The sequence below is a fragment of the Odontesthes bonariensis genome, chromosome 16 (genome assembly GCF_027942865.1).
Source record: "Odontesthes bonariensis isolate fOdoBon6 chromosome 16, fOdoBon6.hap1, whole genome shotgun sequence".
Lineage (NCBI taxonomy): Eukaryota > Metazoa > Chordata > Actinopteri > Atheriniformes > Atherinopsidae > Odontesthes > Odontesthes bonariensis.
The window spans coordinates 568,820-589,018 of NC_134521.1; the positions used below are offsets into that span (position 1 = coordinate 568,820).

The window sequence follows — 20,199 nt, forward strand, 5'->3', positions numbered from 1 at the left end:
TCTGGGGCCCTAATTCTTTGGCGCCCTAACTCTTTGGAGCCCTAACTCTTTGGGGCCCTAACTCTTTGGAGCCCCTACTCCTCTGGGGCCCCTACTCCTCTGGGGCCCTAACTCTTTGAGGCCCCTACTCCTCTGGGGTCCTAACTCTTTGGGGCCCTAACTTTTTGGAGCCCTAACTCTTTGGGGCCCTAACTCTTTGGAGCCCTAACTCTTTGGGGCCCTAACTCTTCGAGGCCCCTACTCCTCTGGGGTCCTAACTCTTTGGGGTCCTAGCTCTTTGGGGCCCTAACTCTTTGGAGCCCTAACTCTTTGGGGCCCTAACTCTTTGGAGCCCCTACTCCTCTGGGGCCCCTACTCCTCTGGGGTCCTAACTCTTTGGGGCCCTAACTCTTCGAGGCCCCTACTCCTCTGGGGTCCTAACTCTTTGGGGCCCTAACTCTTTGGAGCCCCTACTCCTCTCGGGCCCTTCTCCTCTGGGGCCCCTACTCCTCTGGGGTCCTAACTCTTTGGGGCCCTAACTCTTCGAGGCCCCTACTCCTCTGGGGCCCTAACTCTTTGGGGCCCTAACTGTGGTGGCCTGACTCTTTGGGGCCCCTACTCCTCTGGGGTCATGACTCTTTGGGGCCCCTACTCCTCTCGGGCCCTTCTCCTCTGGGGCCCTAACTCTTTGGAGCCCTAACTCTTCGAGGCCCCTACTCCTCTGGGGCCCTAACTCTTTGGGGCCCTAACTCTTCGAGGCCCCTACTCCTCTGGGGCCCTAACTCTTTGGGGCCCTAACTGTGGTGGCCTGACTCTTTGGGGCCCCTACTCCTCTCGGGCCCTTCTCCTCTGGGGCCCTAACTCTTTGGAGCCCCTTCTCCTCTGGTGGTATCTGTTTCACTTCTTCTTCTGCAGCTGTGGCTCAGACAGTACCCAGTTACCATGGAGACGCTGTGTGTGAGTCCTGCGCTGTGATTGGCTGAAAGAGGAGTGGGCGTGCGGGCTGAGCCTCTCAAAGAGCTGCTGCCTCTTCCTCTGAGCCCCAGATCAGCTCAGACAGAGAGGCGCTTCTTCCTCACTGCTCCTCTTCCTCACTGCTCCTCTTCCTCACTGCTCCTCTTCCTCACTGCTCCTCTTCCTCACTGCTCCTCTTCCTCACTGCTCTCCCTCCATCTTCCTCCTCCTCCTCCTCTTCCTCTGTTCTTCTTCTCTCCCCCTGACCAACAGAGGGGTCTGACTCCTGGCCTTCATCCCCACCTCCTGCTTCTTCTTCTCCATCATCATCCACAGAAGAAGAAGACGACAGGGAGCCCCCTGACCCTCGGCCGCCTCACCATGGCAACGGTCATCTGCACCCGATTCACTGAAGAGTTTCAGATGTTCGAGGAGCTGGGGAAGTGAGTATGGCCTTCATCCTCCTCTTCATGCTCGTCTTCATCACTCTGAAGCTGTGAAACAAGACTTTATCAGCTCATCTGAGCCGTTTATATACAATAATATACATTTACATCCTTTTACATCGTTTATATCAATTTAAATTTGTTTTATATTAGTTTATATCCATTTATATCCGTTTATATCCGTTTATATCTGGTTTAAATCAGTTTATATCCATTTATATCTGTTTTATATTCATTCATATCCGTTTATATCTGTTTTATATAAGTTTATATCCATTTGTATTCATTTATATCCATTTGTATCCACTTATATCAATTTTATATCCATTTCCATCCATTTGTATCCATTTATATCAGTTTTATATCCATTTGTATCCATTTATATCAGTTTTATATCCATTTGTATCCATTTATATCAGTTTTATATCAATTTACATCCATTTGTATCCATTTATATCAGTTTTATATCCATTTATATCCATTTGTATCAGTTTTATATCAATTTACATCCATTTGTATCCATTTATAAAAGTTTGTATCCATTTATATCAGTTTTATATTCATTTATATCCGTTTATATCTGTTTTATATAAGTTTATATCCATTTGTATTCATTTATATCCATTTGTATCCACTTATATCAATTTTATATCCATTTCCATCCATTTGTATCCATTTATATCAGTTTTATATCAATTTACATCCATTTGTATCCATTTATAAAAGTTTGTATCCATTTATATCAGTTAGTATCCATTTGTATTCATTTATATCCATTTGTATCCACTTATATCAATTTTATATCCATTTCCATCCATTTGTATCCATTTATATCAGTTTTATATCAATTTACATCCATTTGTATCCATTTATAAAAGTTTGTATCCATTTATATCAGTTAGTATCCATTTGTATTCATTTATATCCATTTATATCAGTTTTATATCAATTTACATCCATTTATATCCATTTGTATCAGTTTTATATAAATTTACATCCTTGTATTCATTTATATCCATTTATATCAGATTTATATCCATTTGTATCCATTTATATCAGTTTGTATCCATTTATATCATTTCTATCTATTCATATCCATTTGTATACATTTTTATCCGTTTACATAATTTTATATAGTCTGAGTTTTCAGTTTTTGTTCAATCTGAAAATATTTCTATCCAAACGATTTTACTATAATTAAATTATTAATATTAATATTTCTGGGTTTTATTAATGTTTCTATTTGTTTCACTGTATTTGTCTTCATTAACTAAGAAATTTACATCTTTTGTTTCATATAAATCTGAATGAACGTTTGAAGTAAATAGTTTTATTTCTGTCATAATTCATCATAAAACGGTGTTTATTGCCACATTTATAGAAAAATTATCCTGCATATGAATGCAGATGGATGGCTGGATGAACACAGCAGGATGGATGGATGGATGGAGGATGAGTGTAGCACCTTTCTGACCCCATCCCACACACCACCCACACACTCAGTAACACACACATAATGGCAGCTCTCTTACATAATGTGATGGTGGGTGGCAGAATGCAGCTTTCTGCAAGATCTGCAGCTCCACTCCCACCCATGAAACCACCCGGAGGATCCAGCTCTGTCATCAGCAGCTCATCGATCAGAAAAGGACGACTGAAAACTTTACAGTTGGACAGATTCTGGGTCTGTTTGTCAGGACAGTAACTTTAGGGTTAAAACAAGTCTTTGATCTTCTGATTCAACCAATCAGGGCGCAGCTTGTTGAAAGGTCCCACAGCTGCAGACATGGCAGACTCATTCACTCAGTGCTGCTGATGTTTCTTTAGTCTGGAATGTTCTGAAGCTCCTGCAGGAGCCCCCATCAGGTCATGATGTTTCACCAGAATAATTTAACTGAGGAATTGTTCCTTAATTCATCCTGATTCACTGAAACATGTTCCAACATGAACCTAAACCCAGAATCTGAAACGTGTTCCAACATGAACCTAAACCCAGAATCTGAAATATGTTCCAACATGAACCTAAACCCAGAATCTGAAACGTGTTCCAACATGAACCTAAACCCAGAATCTGAAACATGTTCCAACATGAACCTAAACCCAGAATCTGAAACATGTTCCAACATGAACCTAAACCCAGAATCTGAAACATGTTCCAACATGAACCTAAACCCAGAATCTGAAACGTGTTCCAACATGAACCTAAACCCAGAATCTGAAACATGTTCCAACATGAACCTAAACCCAGAATCTGAAACATGTTCCAACATGAACCTAAACCCAGAATCTGAAACATGTTCCAACATGAACCTAAACCCAGAATCTGAAACATGTTCCAACATGAACCTAAACCCAGAATCTGAAATATGTTCCAACATGAACCTAAACCCAGAATCTGAAATATGTTCCAACATGAACCTAAACCCAGAATCTGAAATATGTTCCAACATGAACCTAAACCCAGAATCTGATACATGTTCCAACATGAACCTAAACCCAGAATCTGAAACATGTTCCAACATGAACCTAAACCCAGAATCTGAAACATGTTCCAACATGAACCTAAACCCAGAATCTGAAATATGTTCCAACATGAACCTAAACCCAGAATCTGAAACATGTTCCAACATGAACCTAAACCCAGAATCTGAAACATGTTCCAACATGAACCTAAACCCAGAATCTGATACGTGTTCCAACATGAACCTAAACCCAGAATCTGAAACGTGTTCCAACATGAACCTAAACCCAGAATCTGAAACATGTTCCAACATGAACCTAAACCCAGAATCTGAAACATGTTCCAACATGAACCTAAACCCAGAATCTGAAATATGTTCCAACATGAACCTAAACCCAGAATCTGAAACATGTTCCAACATGAACCTAAACCCAGAATCTGAAATATGTTCCAACATGAACCTAAACCCAGAATCTGAAACATGTTCCAACATGAACCTAAACCCAGAATCTGAAACATGTTCCAACATGAACCTAAACCCAGAATCTGAAACATGTTCCAACATGAACCTAAACCCAGAATCTGATACGTGTTCCAACATGAACCTAAACCCAGAATCTGATACGTGTTCCAACATGAACCTAAACCCAGAATCTGATACGTGTTCCAACATGAACCTAAACCCAGAATCTGATACGTGTTCCAACATGAACCTAAACCCAGAATCTGATACGTGTTCCAACATGAACCTAAACCCAGAATCTGAAACATGTTCCCACATGAACCTAAACCCAGAATCTGAAACATGTTCCAACATGAACCTAAACCCAGAATCTGAAACATGTTCCCACATGAACCTAAACCCAGAATCTGAAACATGTTCCAACATGAACCTAAACCCAGAATCTGAAACATGTTCCAACATGAACCTAAACCCAGAATCTGATACGTGTTCCAACATGAACCTAAACCCAGAATCTGAAACATGTTCCAACATGAACCTAAACCCAGAATCTGAAATATGTTCCAACATGAACCTAAACCCAGAATCTGAAACATGTTCCAACATGAACCTAAACCCAGAATCTGATACATGTTCCAACATGAACCTAAACCCAGAATCTGATACATGTTCCAACATGAACCTAAACCCAGAATCTGAAATATGTTCCAACATGAACCTAAACCCAGAATCTGAAATATGTTCCAACATGAACCTAAACCCAGAATCTGAAACATGTTTGTGTGAGAGGAGTTCTTGTTTGGTGAAAATAACCTTTCCATTTCAGAAGTTTCCCTGAAACGTGAAGGAACACCAAATAAAGCTCTTGTCAGAATAAGACAGATACTGTGCGAGCATCTCTTCTGTGGTTGTGCTGATCGGTTCCTCCTGCTGTGTTTCCAGGGGAGCGTTCTCGGTGGTGCGGCGGTGTGTGAAGGTTCTGTCGGGTCAGGAGTACGCCGCCAAAATCATCAACACCAAGAAACTGTCAGCCAGAGGTGAGAACCCGAGGATACACCAACACCCAGTGGTATGTTAGGGGTTCTGGTTCCACTGCTGTGGTCCAAAGGTTCTGGTTCCACTGCTGTGGTCCAAAGGTTCTGGTTCCACTGCTGTGGTCCAAAGGTTCTGGTTCCACTGCTGTGGTCCAAAGGTTCTGGTTCCACTGCTGTGGTCCAAAGGTTCTGGTTCCACTGCTGTGGTCCAAGGGTTCTGGTTCCACTGCTGTGGTCCAAAGGTTCTGGTTCCACTGCTGTGGTCCAAAGGTTCTGGTTCCACTGCTGTGGTCCAAAGGTTCTGGTTCCACTGCTGTGGTCCAAGGGTTCTGGTTCCACTGCTGTGGTCCAAAGGTTCTGGTTCCACTGCTGTGGTCCAAAGGTTCTGGTTCCACTGCTGTGGTCCAAACCAACAGGAGGGTAGTTTCAGGTTAGTTCCACGTCATCACTGATAAACGTGTGATGAGTTTCAAGGCGGACTGGGCACTGAAATTCTTAGGATAGGACACTGTACAGCAGACACCATAACATGCCGTAACATGTCATGACATAAGTACTCTAACCATAAATAGGCAATATGGATACTACAGAATATACATTTTACACTAATTACTAGGGCTGAACATATAATACACATGATAGCCTATGCTGACCTAAGACCTAAACTAACCTAGGAACATGAGGTAAAAATACAATATTGTGCAATAGACTTAAGCCCTATTCGGACGAGACTAGTTTAATGGGGGGACTTGGGGTAAAGTAATAATAACCGGGAAATCTAGTCCCGTCCGAACGCGCCATGTCAGTAAAGATAGCGGAGTATGTCGGTAAACTTTGCCGAGAATTCTACCTCCTGTGAAACGGTCCGGAGTATCTCCCATAGGTAATACTAATCCCGTGCGAATGCGACCTTCGGTAATAAGTACGGAATATGTCGTCACATCCTTTTAAAGAGAGAAACAATTAGGTGTATCTGTTTGCAAACATGGAGGTTCTGGATGAAGCGCTGCTTGCAAGCACGCATGCTTCGACCTGGTCGGCGCCATGTCTGTTTACAGATGGGGTTTACTGAAGTGAAATGAAGACGTGCATAGCATCCAGGATGTGACGGTTGTGCGTAACCAATAACTCCTCCCATGTTAGATGAATATTACAGGGATTTCTTGTCCCGTCCGAATTGGTCGTTTCTTCTCCCTGGCGTCGTCTGGTTAACCAACATTACCATACGTCCCCCCATTGAACTAGTCCCATCTGAATAGGGCTTTAGACTTAGACTTTCTTTTATTGTCATTGCACAAAAATCACAAGTGAGTTTTGACAACGAAATGTCGTTCCTCGACTTCCAGTCAACATTGCTAGATTGCTAGATATTCAAGCTATACAGACTGTACAATATAAAACGGTATGGAAGTGCTATGTGCATGTTGTGGTGCAAACAGCAGTGGAGGTAGGCATGTGTAAAGTGATGAGAGTGCATTATAGTCCATTTAGAGGCCTGATGGCCTCAGGATAGAAACTGTTCTCCATTCTGTGTGAGACCGGATGCTTCTGTACCGCCTACCAGAAGGCAGCATGGTGAACAGTCTGAAGGATGGTGAACAGTCTGAAGGATGGTGAACAGTCTGAAGGATGGTGAACAGTCTGAAGGATGGTGAACAGTCTGAAGGATGGTGAACAGTTTGAAGGATGGGGGGTGGCAGTTTGAGGATCCTGCCAGCTCTACGAAGACATCTTGTGTGGTAGATGAAGGGTTGGAAGTTTCCTACTGATGATGCACTCAGCAGATTGGACCACACTGCGTAGGGCCTTACGGGCCATGGCTGTGCAGCTCCCCAACCACACTGAGATGCTGCCAGTCAGGATGCTTTCTATAGTGCACCAATAGAAGTTGGTTAGGATGACTGGGTTCATGCCAAACTTCTTGAGTCTCCTCAGGAAGAAGAGGCGTTGAACATGAGGGGGCTGAGCACACAACCCTGGGGGGTGCCAGTGTTTGTGACCACTGTGGCTGAAGTGCGGAGTCTCACCACCTGTGGCCTCCCCGTCAGGAAGCTGTAGATCCATTTGCAGAGGGAGGTGTTTAGTCCCAGGTCTGCAAGCTTGGAGACGAGTCTGGAGGGGATGATGGTGCTGACCGCTGAGCTGTAATCAATGAACAGCATCCTCACATACAAATCCCTCTTTTCCAGGTGGGAGAGAGCAGTGTGCACTGTCAGGGCGATGGCGTCATCTGTAGACCTGTTGGACCGGTATACAAACTGCATCGGGTCCAGGGCGATGGCGTCATCTGTAGACCTGTTGGACCGGTATGCAAACTGCATCGGGTCCAGGGTCATGGCGTCATCTGTAGACCTGTTGGACCGGTATACAAACTGCATCGGGTCCAGGGTCATGGCGTCATCTGTAGACCTGTTGGACCGGTATACAAACTGCATCGGGTCCAGGGCGATGGCGTCATCTGTAGACCTGTTGGACCGGTATGCAAACTGCATCGGGTCCAGGGTCATGGCGTCATCTGTAGACCTGTTGGACCGGTATACAAACTGCATCGGGTCCAGGGCGATGGCGTCATCTGTAGACCTGTTGGACCGGTATGCAAACTGCATCGGGTCCAGGGTCATGGCGTCATCTGTAGACCTGTTGGACCGGTATGCAAACTGCATCGGGTCCAGGGTCATGGCGTCATCTGTAGACCTGTTGGACCGGTATGCAAACTGCATCGGGTCCAGGGCGATGACGTCATCTGTAGACCTGTTGGACCGGTATGCAAACTGCATTGGGTCCAGGGCGATGGCGTCATCTGTAGACCTGTTGGACCGGTATGCAAACTGCATTGGGTCCAGGGTGGGAGGCAGTGAGGAGCAGATGAATGATTTGACCAGCCGCTCAAAGCAATTAATGATGACAGAGGTCAATGCTATCGGGCGATAGCATTTCTTCAGCTGATTTCCTCAAAATTTGGTTAAAATTTGTGCTAAATTTGTATGAAACCTCCCCCTTCCTCCCTTCCTCCCCCTTCCTCCCACACATTCAGACAGATAAAACTGAGAGAAACAGTAAAGCTGTGCATCCTTCTCTGTTGATTTTTTTCCTCTTTATTACTATTCTGGTTTTGAGATTTCCTTTGGTTGCTTAGCAACACCCTGCAAAGTTGACAAAGAGTGTGTGTCTGTGTGTCGTAGTTCAGCGTGTCGACACGCTTACATAACGAGACATTCCTGCAGCTGTTTAACACACCTGAGCAGTCAGACCGCTGCACCTGAGGGAAACTCCAACTCCGGAGTCATTCCGAAATCTGCAGAAACCTGACAAATGTTCATCTGATGGAAGCTCGCAGCATCAGCGGCAGTAATAAATCAGGTCCCATCGGCTCTTCACGCCCTCATGAAGTTAACGTGTCCAGCAGCCAGATCGCCTCCTCCACGTTTCAGCTCCTAACGAGCTCAAACCGATCCCCAGGATATCATCCATCTCATAATTTCATCACAGCCTGCGTTTCACAGGCAGAGCTCCCTGCAGATCAGATCGGATTCTCCAACATTCAAATGTCTGATGGGTTTACATCTCAGACCTGCTTCTGGTCTGTGGCACCGTCTGCAGATGCTGCTCTACGAACCGGGTAGAGCGGGGCTGCATGTCAACCCCCTTTAAAGGGGTTTAAACCCCTTTAAAGGGGGTTGACATGCAGCCATGTTAACTCTTACCAAAGTGTGCTGGTTCTGGACCGGTGCCAGATCTAGGTCTAAGTTGGTTCTACCTAGGAACTGGTTTGATTTAGAACTGGTTCTGGACCGGTGCCAGAGCTAGTCTGAGATCAGATGAGACGAGTGAGATCAGGTGAGATCAGAGGAGATCAGATGAGATCAGGTGAGATCAGGTGAGATCAGGTGAGATCAGGGGAGATCAGAGGAGTTCAGGTGAGATCAGAGGAGATCAGGTGAGATCAGAGGAGATCAGAGGAGATCAGGTGAGATCAGGTGAGATCAGAGGAGATCAGAGGAGATCAGGTGAGATCAGAGGAGATCAGAGGAGATCAGAGGAGATCAGGTGAGATCAGAGGAGATCAGGTGAGATCAGAGGAGATCAGAGGAGATCAGAGGAGATCAGAGGAGATCAGGTGAGATCAGAGGAGATCAGAGGAGATCAGGTGAGATCAGAGGAGATCAGAGGAGATCAGGTGAGATCAGGTGAGATCAGAGGAGATCAGAGGAGATCAGAGGAGATCAGGTGAGATCAGAGGAGATCAGAGGAGATCAGAGGAGATCAGGTGAGATCAGAGGAGATCAGAGGAGATCAGGTGAGATCAGGTGAGATCAGAGGAGATCAGGTGAGATCAGAGGAGTTCAGGTGAGATCAGAGGAGATCAGAGGAGATCAGAGGAGATCAGGTGAGATCAGAGGAGATCAGGTGAGATCAGAGGAGATCAGAGGAGATCAGAGGAGATCAGAGGAGATCAGAGGAGATCAGGTGAGATCAGAGGAGATCAGAGGAGATCAGGTGAGATCAGAGGAGATCAGAGGAGATCAGGTGAGATCAGAGGAGATCAGGTGAGATCAGAGGAGATCAGGTGAGATCAGAGGAGTTCAGGTGAGATCAGAGGAGATCAGGTGAGATCAGAGGAGATCAGAGGAGATCAGAGGAGATCAGGTGAGATCAGGTGAGATCAGAGGAGATCAGGTGAGATCAGAGATCAGGTGAGATCAGAGATCAGAGGAGATCAGAGGAGATCAGGTGAGATCAGGTGAGATCAGAGGAGATCAGAGGAGATCAGGTGAGATCAGAGGAGATCAGGTGAGATCAGAGATCAGGTGAGATCAGAGGAGATCAGAGGAGATCAGGTGAGATCAGGTGAGATCAGAGGAGATCAGGTGAGATCAGAGGAGATCAGAGGAGATCAGGTGAGATCAGGTGAGATCAGAGGAGATCAGGTGAGATCAGAGATCAGGTGAGATCAGAGATCAGAGGAGATCAGAGGAGATCAGGTGAGATCAGGTGAGATCAGAGGAGATCAGAGGAGATCAAGGGAGATCAGGTGAGATCAGAGATCAGGTGAGATCAGGTGAGATCAGAGGAGATCAGAGGAGATCAGGTGAGATCAGAGGAGATCAGGTGAGATCAGAGGAGATCAGGTGAGATCAGGTGAGATCAGAGGAGATCAGGTGAGATCAGAGGAGATCAGAGGAGATCAGGTGAGATCAGAGATCAGAGGAGATCAGGTGAGATCAGAGGAGATCAGAGGAGATCAGGTGAGATCAGGTGAGATCAGAGGAGATCAGAGGAGATCAAGTGAGATCAGGTGAGATCAGGTGAGATCAGAGGAGATCAGAGGAGATCAGAGGAGATCAGGTGAGATCAGAGGAGATCAGGTGAGATCAGAGGAGATCAGAGGAGATCAGGTGAGATCAGGTGAGATCAGAGGAGATCAGGTGAGATCAGAGGAGTTCAGGTGAGATCAGAGGAGATCAGGTGAGATCAGAGGAGATCAGAGGAGATCAGAGGAGATCAGGTGAGATCAGAGGAGATCAGGTGAGATCAGAGGAGATCAGAGGAGATCAGAGGAGATCAGGTGAAAGAGAGGAGATCAGAGGAGATCAGAGGAGATCAGGTGAGATCAGAGGAGATCAGAGGAGATCAGGTGAGATCAGAGGAGATCAGAGGAGATCAGAGGAGATCAGGTGAAAGAGAGGAGATCAGAGGAGATCAGAGGAGATCAGGTGAGATCAGAGGAGATCAGAGGAGATCAGGTGAGATCAGAGGAGTTCAGGTGAGATCAGAGGAGATCAGAGGAGTTCAGGTGAGATCAGGTGAGATCAGAGGAGATCAGAGGAGATCAGGTGAGATCAGAGGAGATCAGGTGAGATCAGAGGAGATCAGGTGAGATCAGGTGAGATCAGAGGAGTTCAGGTGAGATCAGAGGAGATCAGGTGAGATCAGAGGAGATCAGAGGAGATCAGGTGAGATCAGGTGAGATCAGAGGAGATCAGGTGAGATCAGAGATCAGGTGAGATCAGAGGAGATCAGAGGAGATCAGGTGAGATCAGAGGAGATCAGGTGAGATCAGAGATCAGGTGAGATCAGAGGAGATCAGAGGAGATCAGGTGAGATCAGGTGAGATCAGAGGAGATCAGAGGAGATCAGGTGAGATCAGAGATCAGAGGAGATCAGGTGAGATCAGGTGAGATCAGAGGAGATCAGAGGAGATCAGGTGAGATCAGAGATCAGGTGAGATCAGAGATCAGAGGAGATCAGGTGAGATCAGAGGAGATCAGGTGAGATCAGGTGAGATCAGAGGAGATCAGAGGAGATCAGGTGAGATCAGAGATCAGAGGAGATCAGGTGAGATCAGAGGAGATCAGGTGAGATCAGAGGAGATCAGGTGAGATCAGAGGAGATCAGGTGAGATCAGAGGAGATCAGAGGAGATCAGGTGAGATCAGAGGAGATCACTGATCAGATTCAGTCTTTCAGCTGACAGGACTTCAGGAAGTTGCTCTTTCTGACTCATATTCAGAAAGATGCAGAAACAACAAAGTAATCCTCAGATCAGCTGACGGTCCAACGCCATCTGATCAGATCAAATGAAGCAGCAGCAATCTGCCTCCATCTGTGGATGTTGGGTTTTATATCTGCACGAGAGTGTGTCTGTGGTGTGTGTGTGTGTGTGTGTTTAATGTGTTTAATGTGTGTGTGTGTGTTTGTGTGTTTAATGTGTTTAATGTGTGTGTCTGTGTGTTTAATGTGTGTGTGTGTGTTTAATGTGTTTAATGTGTGTGTGTGTGTTTAATGTGTTTAATGTGTTTAATGTGTGTGTCTGTGTGTTTAATGTGTGTGTGTTTGTGTTTAATGTGTGTGTGTGTGTTTGTGTGTTTAATGTGTTTAATGTGTGTGTGTTTGTGTGTTTAATGTGTGTTTGTGTTTAATGTGTTTAATGTGTTTAATGTGTGTGTCTGTGTGTTTAATGTGTGTGTGTTTGTGTTTAATGTGTGTGTGTGTGTTTGTGTGTTTAATGTGTTTAATGTGTGTGTGTTTGTGTGTTTAATGTGTGTGTGTGTTTGTGTTTAATGTGTTTAATGTGTGTGTGTGTGTTTGTGTGTTTAATGTGTTTAATGTGTGTGTGTTTGTGTGTTTAATGTGTGTGTGTGTTTGTGTGTTTAATGTGTTTAATGTGTTTAATGTGTGTGTGTTTGTGTTTAATGTGTGTTTGTGTTTAATGTGTTTAATGTGTTTAATGTGTGTGTCTGTGTGTTTAATGTGTGTGTGTTTGTGTTTAATGTGTGTGTGTGTGTTTGTGTGTTTAATGTGTTTAATGTGTGTGTGTTTGTGTGTTTAATGTGTGTTTGTGTGTTTAATGTGTGTTTGTGTTTAATGTGTTTAATGTGTTTAATGTGTGTGTCTGTGTGTTTAATGTGTGTGTGTTTGTGTTTAATGTGTGTGTGTGTGTTTGTGTGTTTAATGTGTTTAATGTGTGTGTGTTTGTGTGTTTAATGTGTGTGTGTGTTTGTGTTTAATGTGTTTAATGTGTGTGTGTTTGTGTGTTTAATGTGTTTAATGTGTTTAATGTGTGTGTGTTTGTGTTTAATGTGTTTAATGTGTTTAATGTGTTTAATGTGTTTAATGTGTTTAATGTGTGTGTCTGTGTGTTTAATGTGTGTGTGTTTGTGTTTAATGTGTTTAATGTGTTTAATGTGTTTAATGTGTTTAATGTGTTTAATGTGTGTGTCTGTGTGTTTAATGTGTGTGTGTTTGTGTTTAATGTGTGTGTGTGTGTTTGTGTGTTTAATGTGTTTAATGTGTGTGTGTTTGTGTGTTTAATGTGTGTTTGTGTGTTTAATGTGTGTTTGTGTTTAATGTGTTTAATGTGTTTAATGTGTTTAATGTGTGTGTCTGTGTGTTTAATGTGTGTGTGTGTTTAATGTGTTTAATGTGTTTAATGTGTGTGTGTGTTTAATGTGTTTAATGTGTTTAATGTGTGTGTCTGTGTGTTTAATGTGTGTGTGTGTTTAATGTGTCTTTAATGTGTGTGTTTAATGTGTGTGTGTGTTTGTGTTTAATGTGTTTAATGTGTGTGTGTTTGTGTGTTTAATGTGTGTGTGTGTGTTTGTGTGTTTAATGTGTCTTTAATGTGTGTGTGTGTGTTTAATGTGTTTAATGTGTGTGTGTTTGTGTGTTTAATGTGTGTGTGTGTGTGTGTGTTTAATGTGTCTTTAATGTGTGTGTGTGTGTTTGTGTTTAATGTGTTTAATGTGTGTGTGTTTGTGTGTTTGTGTGTTTAATGTGTTTAATGTGTTTAATGTGTGTGTGTGTGTGTTTGTGTGTTTAATGTGTGTGTGTGTTTGTGTGTTTAATGTGTCTTTAATGTGTGTGTGTGTGTTTGTGTTTAATGTGTTTAATGTGTGTGTGTTTAATGTGTTTAATGTGTGTGTGTGTGTTTGTGTTTAATGTGTTTAATGTGTGTGTGTGTGTGTGTGTGTTTAATGTGTTTGTGTGTTTAATGTTTTTGTGTGTGTGTGTGTTTAATGTGTCTTTAATGTGTGTGTTTAATGTGTGTGTTTCTGTTTAATGTCTGTGTCTGTGGTGTGTGTTTAATATGTGTGTGTGTGTGTGTGTGTGTGTGTCTGTGGTGTGTGTTTAATGTGTGTGTTTCTGCTTAATGTGTCTTTAATGTGTGTGTTTCTGTTTAATGTGTGTGTGTGTGTTTAATATGTGTTTGATGTGTGTGTTTCTGTTTAATGTGTGTGTGTGTGTTTAATATGTGTTTGATGTGTGTGTTTCTGTTTAATGTGTGTGTGTGTGTGTTTAATGTGTGTTTGATGTGTGTGTTTCTGTTTAATGTGTGTGTGTGTGTGTTTAATGTGTGTGTGTGATGTCTGTGGTGTGTGTTTAATGTGTGTTTGATGTGTGTGTTTCTGTTTAATGTGTGTGTGTGTGTGTTTAATGTGTGTTTGATGTGTGTGTTTCTGTTTAATGTGTGTGTGTGTGTGTTTAATGTGTGTGTGTGATGTCTGTGGTGTGTGTTTAATGTGTGTGTGTGTGTTTAATGTGTGTGTGTGATGTCTGTGGTGTGTGTTTAATGTGTGTGTGTGTGTTTAATGTGTGTGTGTGTGTGTTTAATGTGTGTGTGTGATGTCTGTGGTGTGTGTTTAATGTGTGTGTGTGTGTTTAATGTGTGTGTGTGTTTAATGTGTCTTTAATGTGTTTAATGTGTGTTTAATGTGTGTCTGTGTGTTTAATGTGTGTGTGTTTTTAATGTGTGTGTGTGTTTAATGTGTTTGCTGTTTCTTCCTGGGAAACAAAGGGCTGCAGAGTTTCTCCTGTTCAGTTGTTCAGGTGGCTTTGATCGAAGGGATTCCTCTGATATTAAGCTTGTGTGTGTGTGTGTGTGTGTGTGTGTGTGCACGTGTGTGAGTGTGCACGTGTGTTGCCAGTCTTTGTTTGCAGCCTCAGAGCTGCTGCTCAGTTGGAAACCTTCCTCAGCAGATTCTCTGTTGGCAGCCGGACTCTCGTCATCTCGCTGAGCCTCTGCTGTTAGTTCAGCTGAGACTGAGCAGCGTCTGCTCTGAGATCAGGGAGCCCGAAGGGGGCCGGAGGTGGGCTGCAGGGGGCCCGCAGGGGGCCGGAGGGGGCCTGAGGGGGGCTGAGGGGGCTGAGGGGGCTGCAGGGGGGCTCCAGGGGGCCCGGAGGTGGGCTGCAGGGGGCCCGCAGGGGGCCTGAGGGGGCCTGAGGGGGGCTGAGGGGGCTGCAGGGGGGCTCCAGGGGGCCGGAGGGGGCCCGGAGGTGGCCCGGAGGGGGCCTGAGGGGGGCTGCAGGGGGCCCGAAGGGGGCCTAAGGTGGGCTGCAGGGGGCCGGAGGGGGCCTGAGGGGGGCTGAGGGGGCCTGAGGGGGCTGCAGGGGGCCCGAAGGGGGCCCGGAGTGGGCTGCAGGTGGGCCGGAGGGGGCCCGGACGGGGCCCGGAGGGGGCCCGGAGGGGGCCTGAGGGGGCTGCAGGGAGCCCGAAGGGGGCCCGGAGGTGGGCTGCAGGGGGGCCGGAGGGGGGCTGAGGGGGCCCGAAGGTGGGCTGCAGGGGGCCGGGTTAGGGTTAGGGTTAGGGCCCGAAGGTGGCCCTAAAGGCCGGTTTATGGTCGGAAACCAGGTCGTCTGCGTGTGTGTCGCAGTTAACGCAGATATGCCCCCCCCCCTTACGCAGACACTCTGGTGCACCTCCCCAAAATTGTAACTCACCGCAGACAGTGCCGCAGATATTGTCGCAGGGAGGAGAGAAAGGAGGCTTCTGATTGGTCAACTCTACATCCGCTCTACACTATGCGTATTTCCGGTTTGCTAACCGGCTAACGGTGACGCTAACCGTGCTAACCGTGACGATTCTTTCGCCTCTCTGCCAGCTCCAGTAGTAGCAATATTTATTCTATTTCTAGATCGATCAGCTGCATCTCAATCAAAGTGCGCATTCGTCCAGTCGCCGTTGTTGTTGAATGACCTCCGTAACCGGAAGAGAAACACGCCACCCACCACACCCACAGCCTGAGGGGCCCGGAGGGGGCCTGAAGGTGGCCTGGAGGGGGCCTGAGGGGGCCTGAGGGGGCCTGAGGGGGCCTGAAGGTGGCCTGGAGGGGGCCTGAAGGGGCCTGAAGGTGGCCTGCAGGGGGCCTGAAGGGGCCTGAAGGTGGCCTGCAGGGGGCCTGAAGGGGCCTGAAGGTGGCCTGGAGGGGGCCTGAGGGGGCCTGAAGGTGGCCTGGAGGGGGCCTGAGGGGGCCTGAGGGGGCCTGAAGGTGGCCTGAGGGGGCCTGAAGGTGGCCTGAGGGGGCCTGAGGGGGCCTGAGGGGGCCCTCAGAGGGCCCGAACCCAGCCGGGTGAAATGTTCAGGTGTCTCCTAACGTCCACCTGATGAGGACATGTTCAGGTGGACGTGCTGCCATCAGTGTTATTGTTACAAATAATGTGTTATTTGCATTAATATTACAGAGCTGATCAATACCTGATCAATATTAGTAATTGATGATGGCTGTTTGTGTGTTCTCAGATCATCAGAAGTTGGACCGTGAAGCTCGAATCTGTCGGTTACTGAAACACCCAAATATCGGTGAGTAATACTGCAATAATACTGCAGTTAAACTGCAATAATACTCCAAATATACTGCAATTATACTGCAATAATACTGCAATTAAACTGCAATAATACTGCAGTTAAACTGCAATAATACTCCAAATATACTGCAATTATACTGCAATAATACTGCAGTTAAACTGCAATAATACTGCAGTTAAACTGCAATAATACTCCAAATATACTGCAATTATACTGCAATAATACTGCAGTTAAACTGCAATAATACTGCAGTTAAACTGCAATAATACTCCAAATATACTGCAGTTATACTGCAATTATACTGCAATAATACTGCAGTTATACTGCAATAATACTCCAATTATACTGCAATAATACTGCAGTTATACTGCAATTATACTACAATAATACTCCAAATATACTGCAGTTATACTGCAATAATACTCCAATTATACTGCAATAATACTGCAGTTATACTGCAATTATACTACAATAATACTCCAAATATACTGCAATAAAACTTCAATAAGACCACAGTTATACTGCAATAATACTGCCATAATGCTGCAATAATGCTGCAATAATATTGCAATAATACCACAGTAATACTGCAATAATGCTGCAATAATACTGCAATTATTCTGCAATAATACTGCAATAATGCTGCAATAATGCTGCAATAATACTGCAATTATTCTGCAATAATACTGCAATAATGCTGCAATAATGCTGCAATAATACTGCAATTATTCTGCAATAATACTGCAATTATTCTGCAATAATACTGCAATAATACTGCAATAATGCTGCAATAATGCCGCAATAATACCGCAATAATACTGCAATAAAACCGCAATAATACCACAGTTATACTGCAATAATACTGCAATAATACCGCAATAATACTGCAATAAAACCGCAATAATACCACAGTTATACTGCAATAATACTGCAATAATGCTGCAATTATACCGCAATAATACTGCAATAATGCTGCAATTATACCGCAATAATACTGCAATAATGCTGCAATAATACCGCAATAATACTGCAATAATGCTGCAATTATACCGCAATAATACTGCAATAATGCTGCAATAATACCGCAATAATACCGCAATAATGCCGCAATAATACCGCAATAATACTGCAATAAAACCGCAATAATACCACAGTTATACTGCAATAATACTGCAATAATGCTGCAATAATATTGCAATAATGCTGCAACAATACTATCTTAATACTCCAGTTATACTGGACAGGTGATGCTCAGCAAATGTGAGGAGTGATATGTAACGCTGTGTGCGTTTGTTGCTAGGTAACGGTGCCTATAGGTGAAGGCATCAAAACCCACTATCCTCCCACACACACACACAGCGTTAGTAAGGACCGGGTAAAACCACTCACAAAGTGAGGACCAGTATTTTTTGTTCACTTAGAAACAAACAAAGTGTCATTCCAGACACTCTGTGGTCCAATACACTGCTTCAGATTTTGAGAAGCACAAAAGATTCAGAAAAAGATTTTAATCTGTGTTAAACTTTAGGGGTGAAAAATTGACACTTAGGACATTCTGAGGTCCTACTGAGAAAATCAGAGGATAGCATCTATATAACCTGAGGAGGTCATCTGGAGGGAAACAAAGTGAGGACCGGCCAAAATGTCCTCACTCTGTAATAATGACCTCACTCTGTTGGTTAAAAACTCTACTTGGTCCTCACTCAACAGTAAGAACAAGAACACACACACACACCTGTGTGAAAGCACTCAGAAAGAAATAATCAGGTTTTTCTCCTGAAACACTCCTACACACAGCGGTGGGATTTAATGTGTGTGTGTGTGTGTGTGTGTGTGTGTGTGTGTGTGTGTGTGTGTGTGTGTGTGTGTGTGTGTGTGGGCAGCAGCATTTCTTTCCTCTGCTATAAAATGTTATAATGTTAATATGAAATGTTCTGTTATACATTAAATGCAGAGAGCAGAAGCAGGAAAACTGCTGCAGTAAAAGACTTTTATCATCATTTTACTTTCACCACAGAACTGTGTTCCTCTGCGTTGTTGTTTGTTGGCATGGTAACGGCTGTTGCTGTTCATCAGGACTCAGACAGGATGTCAGGGAGTTTACCTGGTGAGGTGGACAGAATTCTTTTAGCTTCTCCTCACAGACTCAGTCTTTCTATCTGTTGATGAGCCAGCTTTAGCCCAGCTTCAGCCCAGCTTTAGCCCAGCTTCAGCCCAGCTTTAGCCCAGCTTTAGCCCAGCTTTAGCCCAGCTTTAGCCCAGCTTCAGCCCAGCTTTAGCCCAGCTTTAGCCCAGCTTCAGCCCAGCTTCAGCCCAGCTTTAGCCCAGCTTTAGCCCAGCTTTAGCCCAGCTTCAGCCCAGCTTCAGCCCAGCTTTAGCCCAGCTTCAGCCCAGCTTTAGCCCAGCTTTAGCCCAGCTTCAGCCCAGCTTTAGCCCAGCTTTAGCCCAGCTTCAGCCCAGCTTCAGCCCAGCTTTAGCCCAGCTTTAGCCCAGCTTTAGCCCAGCTTCAGCCCAGCTTCAGCCCAGCTTTAGCCCAGCTTCAGCCCAGCTTCAGCCCAGCTTTAGCCCAGCTTCAGCCCAGCTTTAGCCCAGCTTTAGCCCAGCTTTAGCCCAGCTTCAGCCCAGCTTTAGCCCAGCTTTAGCCCAGCTTCAGCCCAGCTTTAGCCCAGCTTCAGCCCAGCTTTAGCCCAGCTTCAGCCCAGCTTTAACCCAGCTTTAGCCCAGCTTCAGCCCAGCTTTAGCCCAGCTTCAGCCCAGCTTTAGCCCAGCTTCAGCCCAGCTTCAGCCCAGCTTTAGCCCAGCTTCAGCCCAGCTTTAGCCCAGCTTTAGCCCAGCTTCAGCCCAGCTTTAGCCCAGCTTTAGCCCAGCTTCAACCCAGCTTCAGCCCAGCTTTAGCCCAGCTTCAGTCCAGCTTTAGCCCAGTTTAAGCCCAGCTTTAGCCCAGCTTTAGCCCAGCTTTAGCCCAGCTTTAGTCCAGCTTCAGCCCAGCTTTAGCCCAGCTTTAGCCCAGCTTTAGTCCAGCTTCAGCCCAGCTTTAGCCCAGCTTCAGCCCAGCTTTAGCCCAGCTTCAGTCCAGCTTTAGCCCAGTTTCAGCCCAGCTTTAGCCCAGCTTTAGCCCAGCTTCAGCCCAGCTTTAGCCCAGCTTCAGCCCAGCTTTAGCCCAGTTTAAGCCCAGCTTTAGCCCAGCTTTAGCCCAGCTTCAGCCCAGCTTTAGCCCAGCTTCAGCCCAGCTTTAGCCCAGCTTTAGCCCAGCTTTAGCCCAGCTTTAGCCCAGCTTTAGCCCAGCTTCAGCCCAGCTTTAGCCCAGCTTTAGCCCAGCTTCAGCCCAGCTTCAGCCCAGCTTTAGCCCAGCTTTAGCCCAGCTTTAGCCCAGCTTTAGCCCAGCTTCAGCCCAGCTTCAGCCCAGCTTTAGCCCAGCTTCAGCCCAGCTTTAGCCCAGCTTTAGCCCAGCTTCAGCCCAGCTTCAGCCCAGCTTTAGCCCAGCTTTAGCCCAGCTTCAGCCCAGCTTCAGCCCAGCTTTAGCCCAGCTTTAGCCCAGCTTTAGCCCAGCTTCAGCCCAGCTTCAGCCCAGCTTTAGCCCAGCTTCAGCCCAGCTTCAGCCCAGCTTTAGCCCAGCTTCAGCCCAGCTTTAGCCCAGCTTTAGCCCAGCTTTAGCCCAGCTTCAGCCCAGCTTTAGCCCAGCTTTAGCCCAGCTTCAGCCCAGCTTTAGCCCAGCTTCAGCCCAGCTTTAGCCCAGCTTCAGCCCAGCTTTAACCCAGCTTTAGCCCAGCTTCAGCCCAG

General features: G+C 45.6%; 1 protein-coding gene across 1 annotated transcript in view; it reads left to right on the plus strand.

The window, feature by feature from the left end:
• Nucleotides 1-1,025: 1,025 nt before the first annotated feature.
• camk2a (calcium/calmodulin-dependent protein kinase II alpha) overlaps nucleotides 1,026-20,199 on the plus strand; it is a 52,337-nt gene continuing 33,163 nt past the window's right edge. Inside the window, exons 1-3 of the mRNA XM_075487239.1 lie at nucleotides 1,026-1,376; nucleotides 5,246-5,340; nucleotides 16,354-16,413. Of these exons, the coding sequence (XP_075343354.1) occupies nucleotides 1,315-1,376; nucleotides 5,246-5,340; nucleotides 16,354-16,413 (217 nt within the window). The 5' untranslated portion in view covers nucleotides 1,026-1,314. The remainder of the gene's footprint in view (nucleotides 1,377-5,245; nucleotides 5,341-16,353; nucleotides 16,414-20,199) is intronic.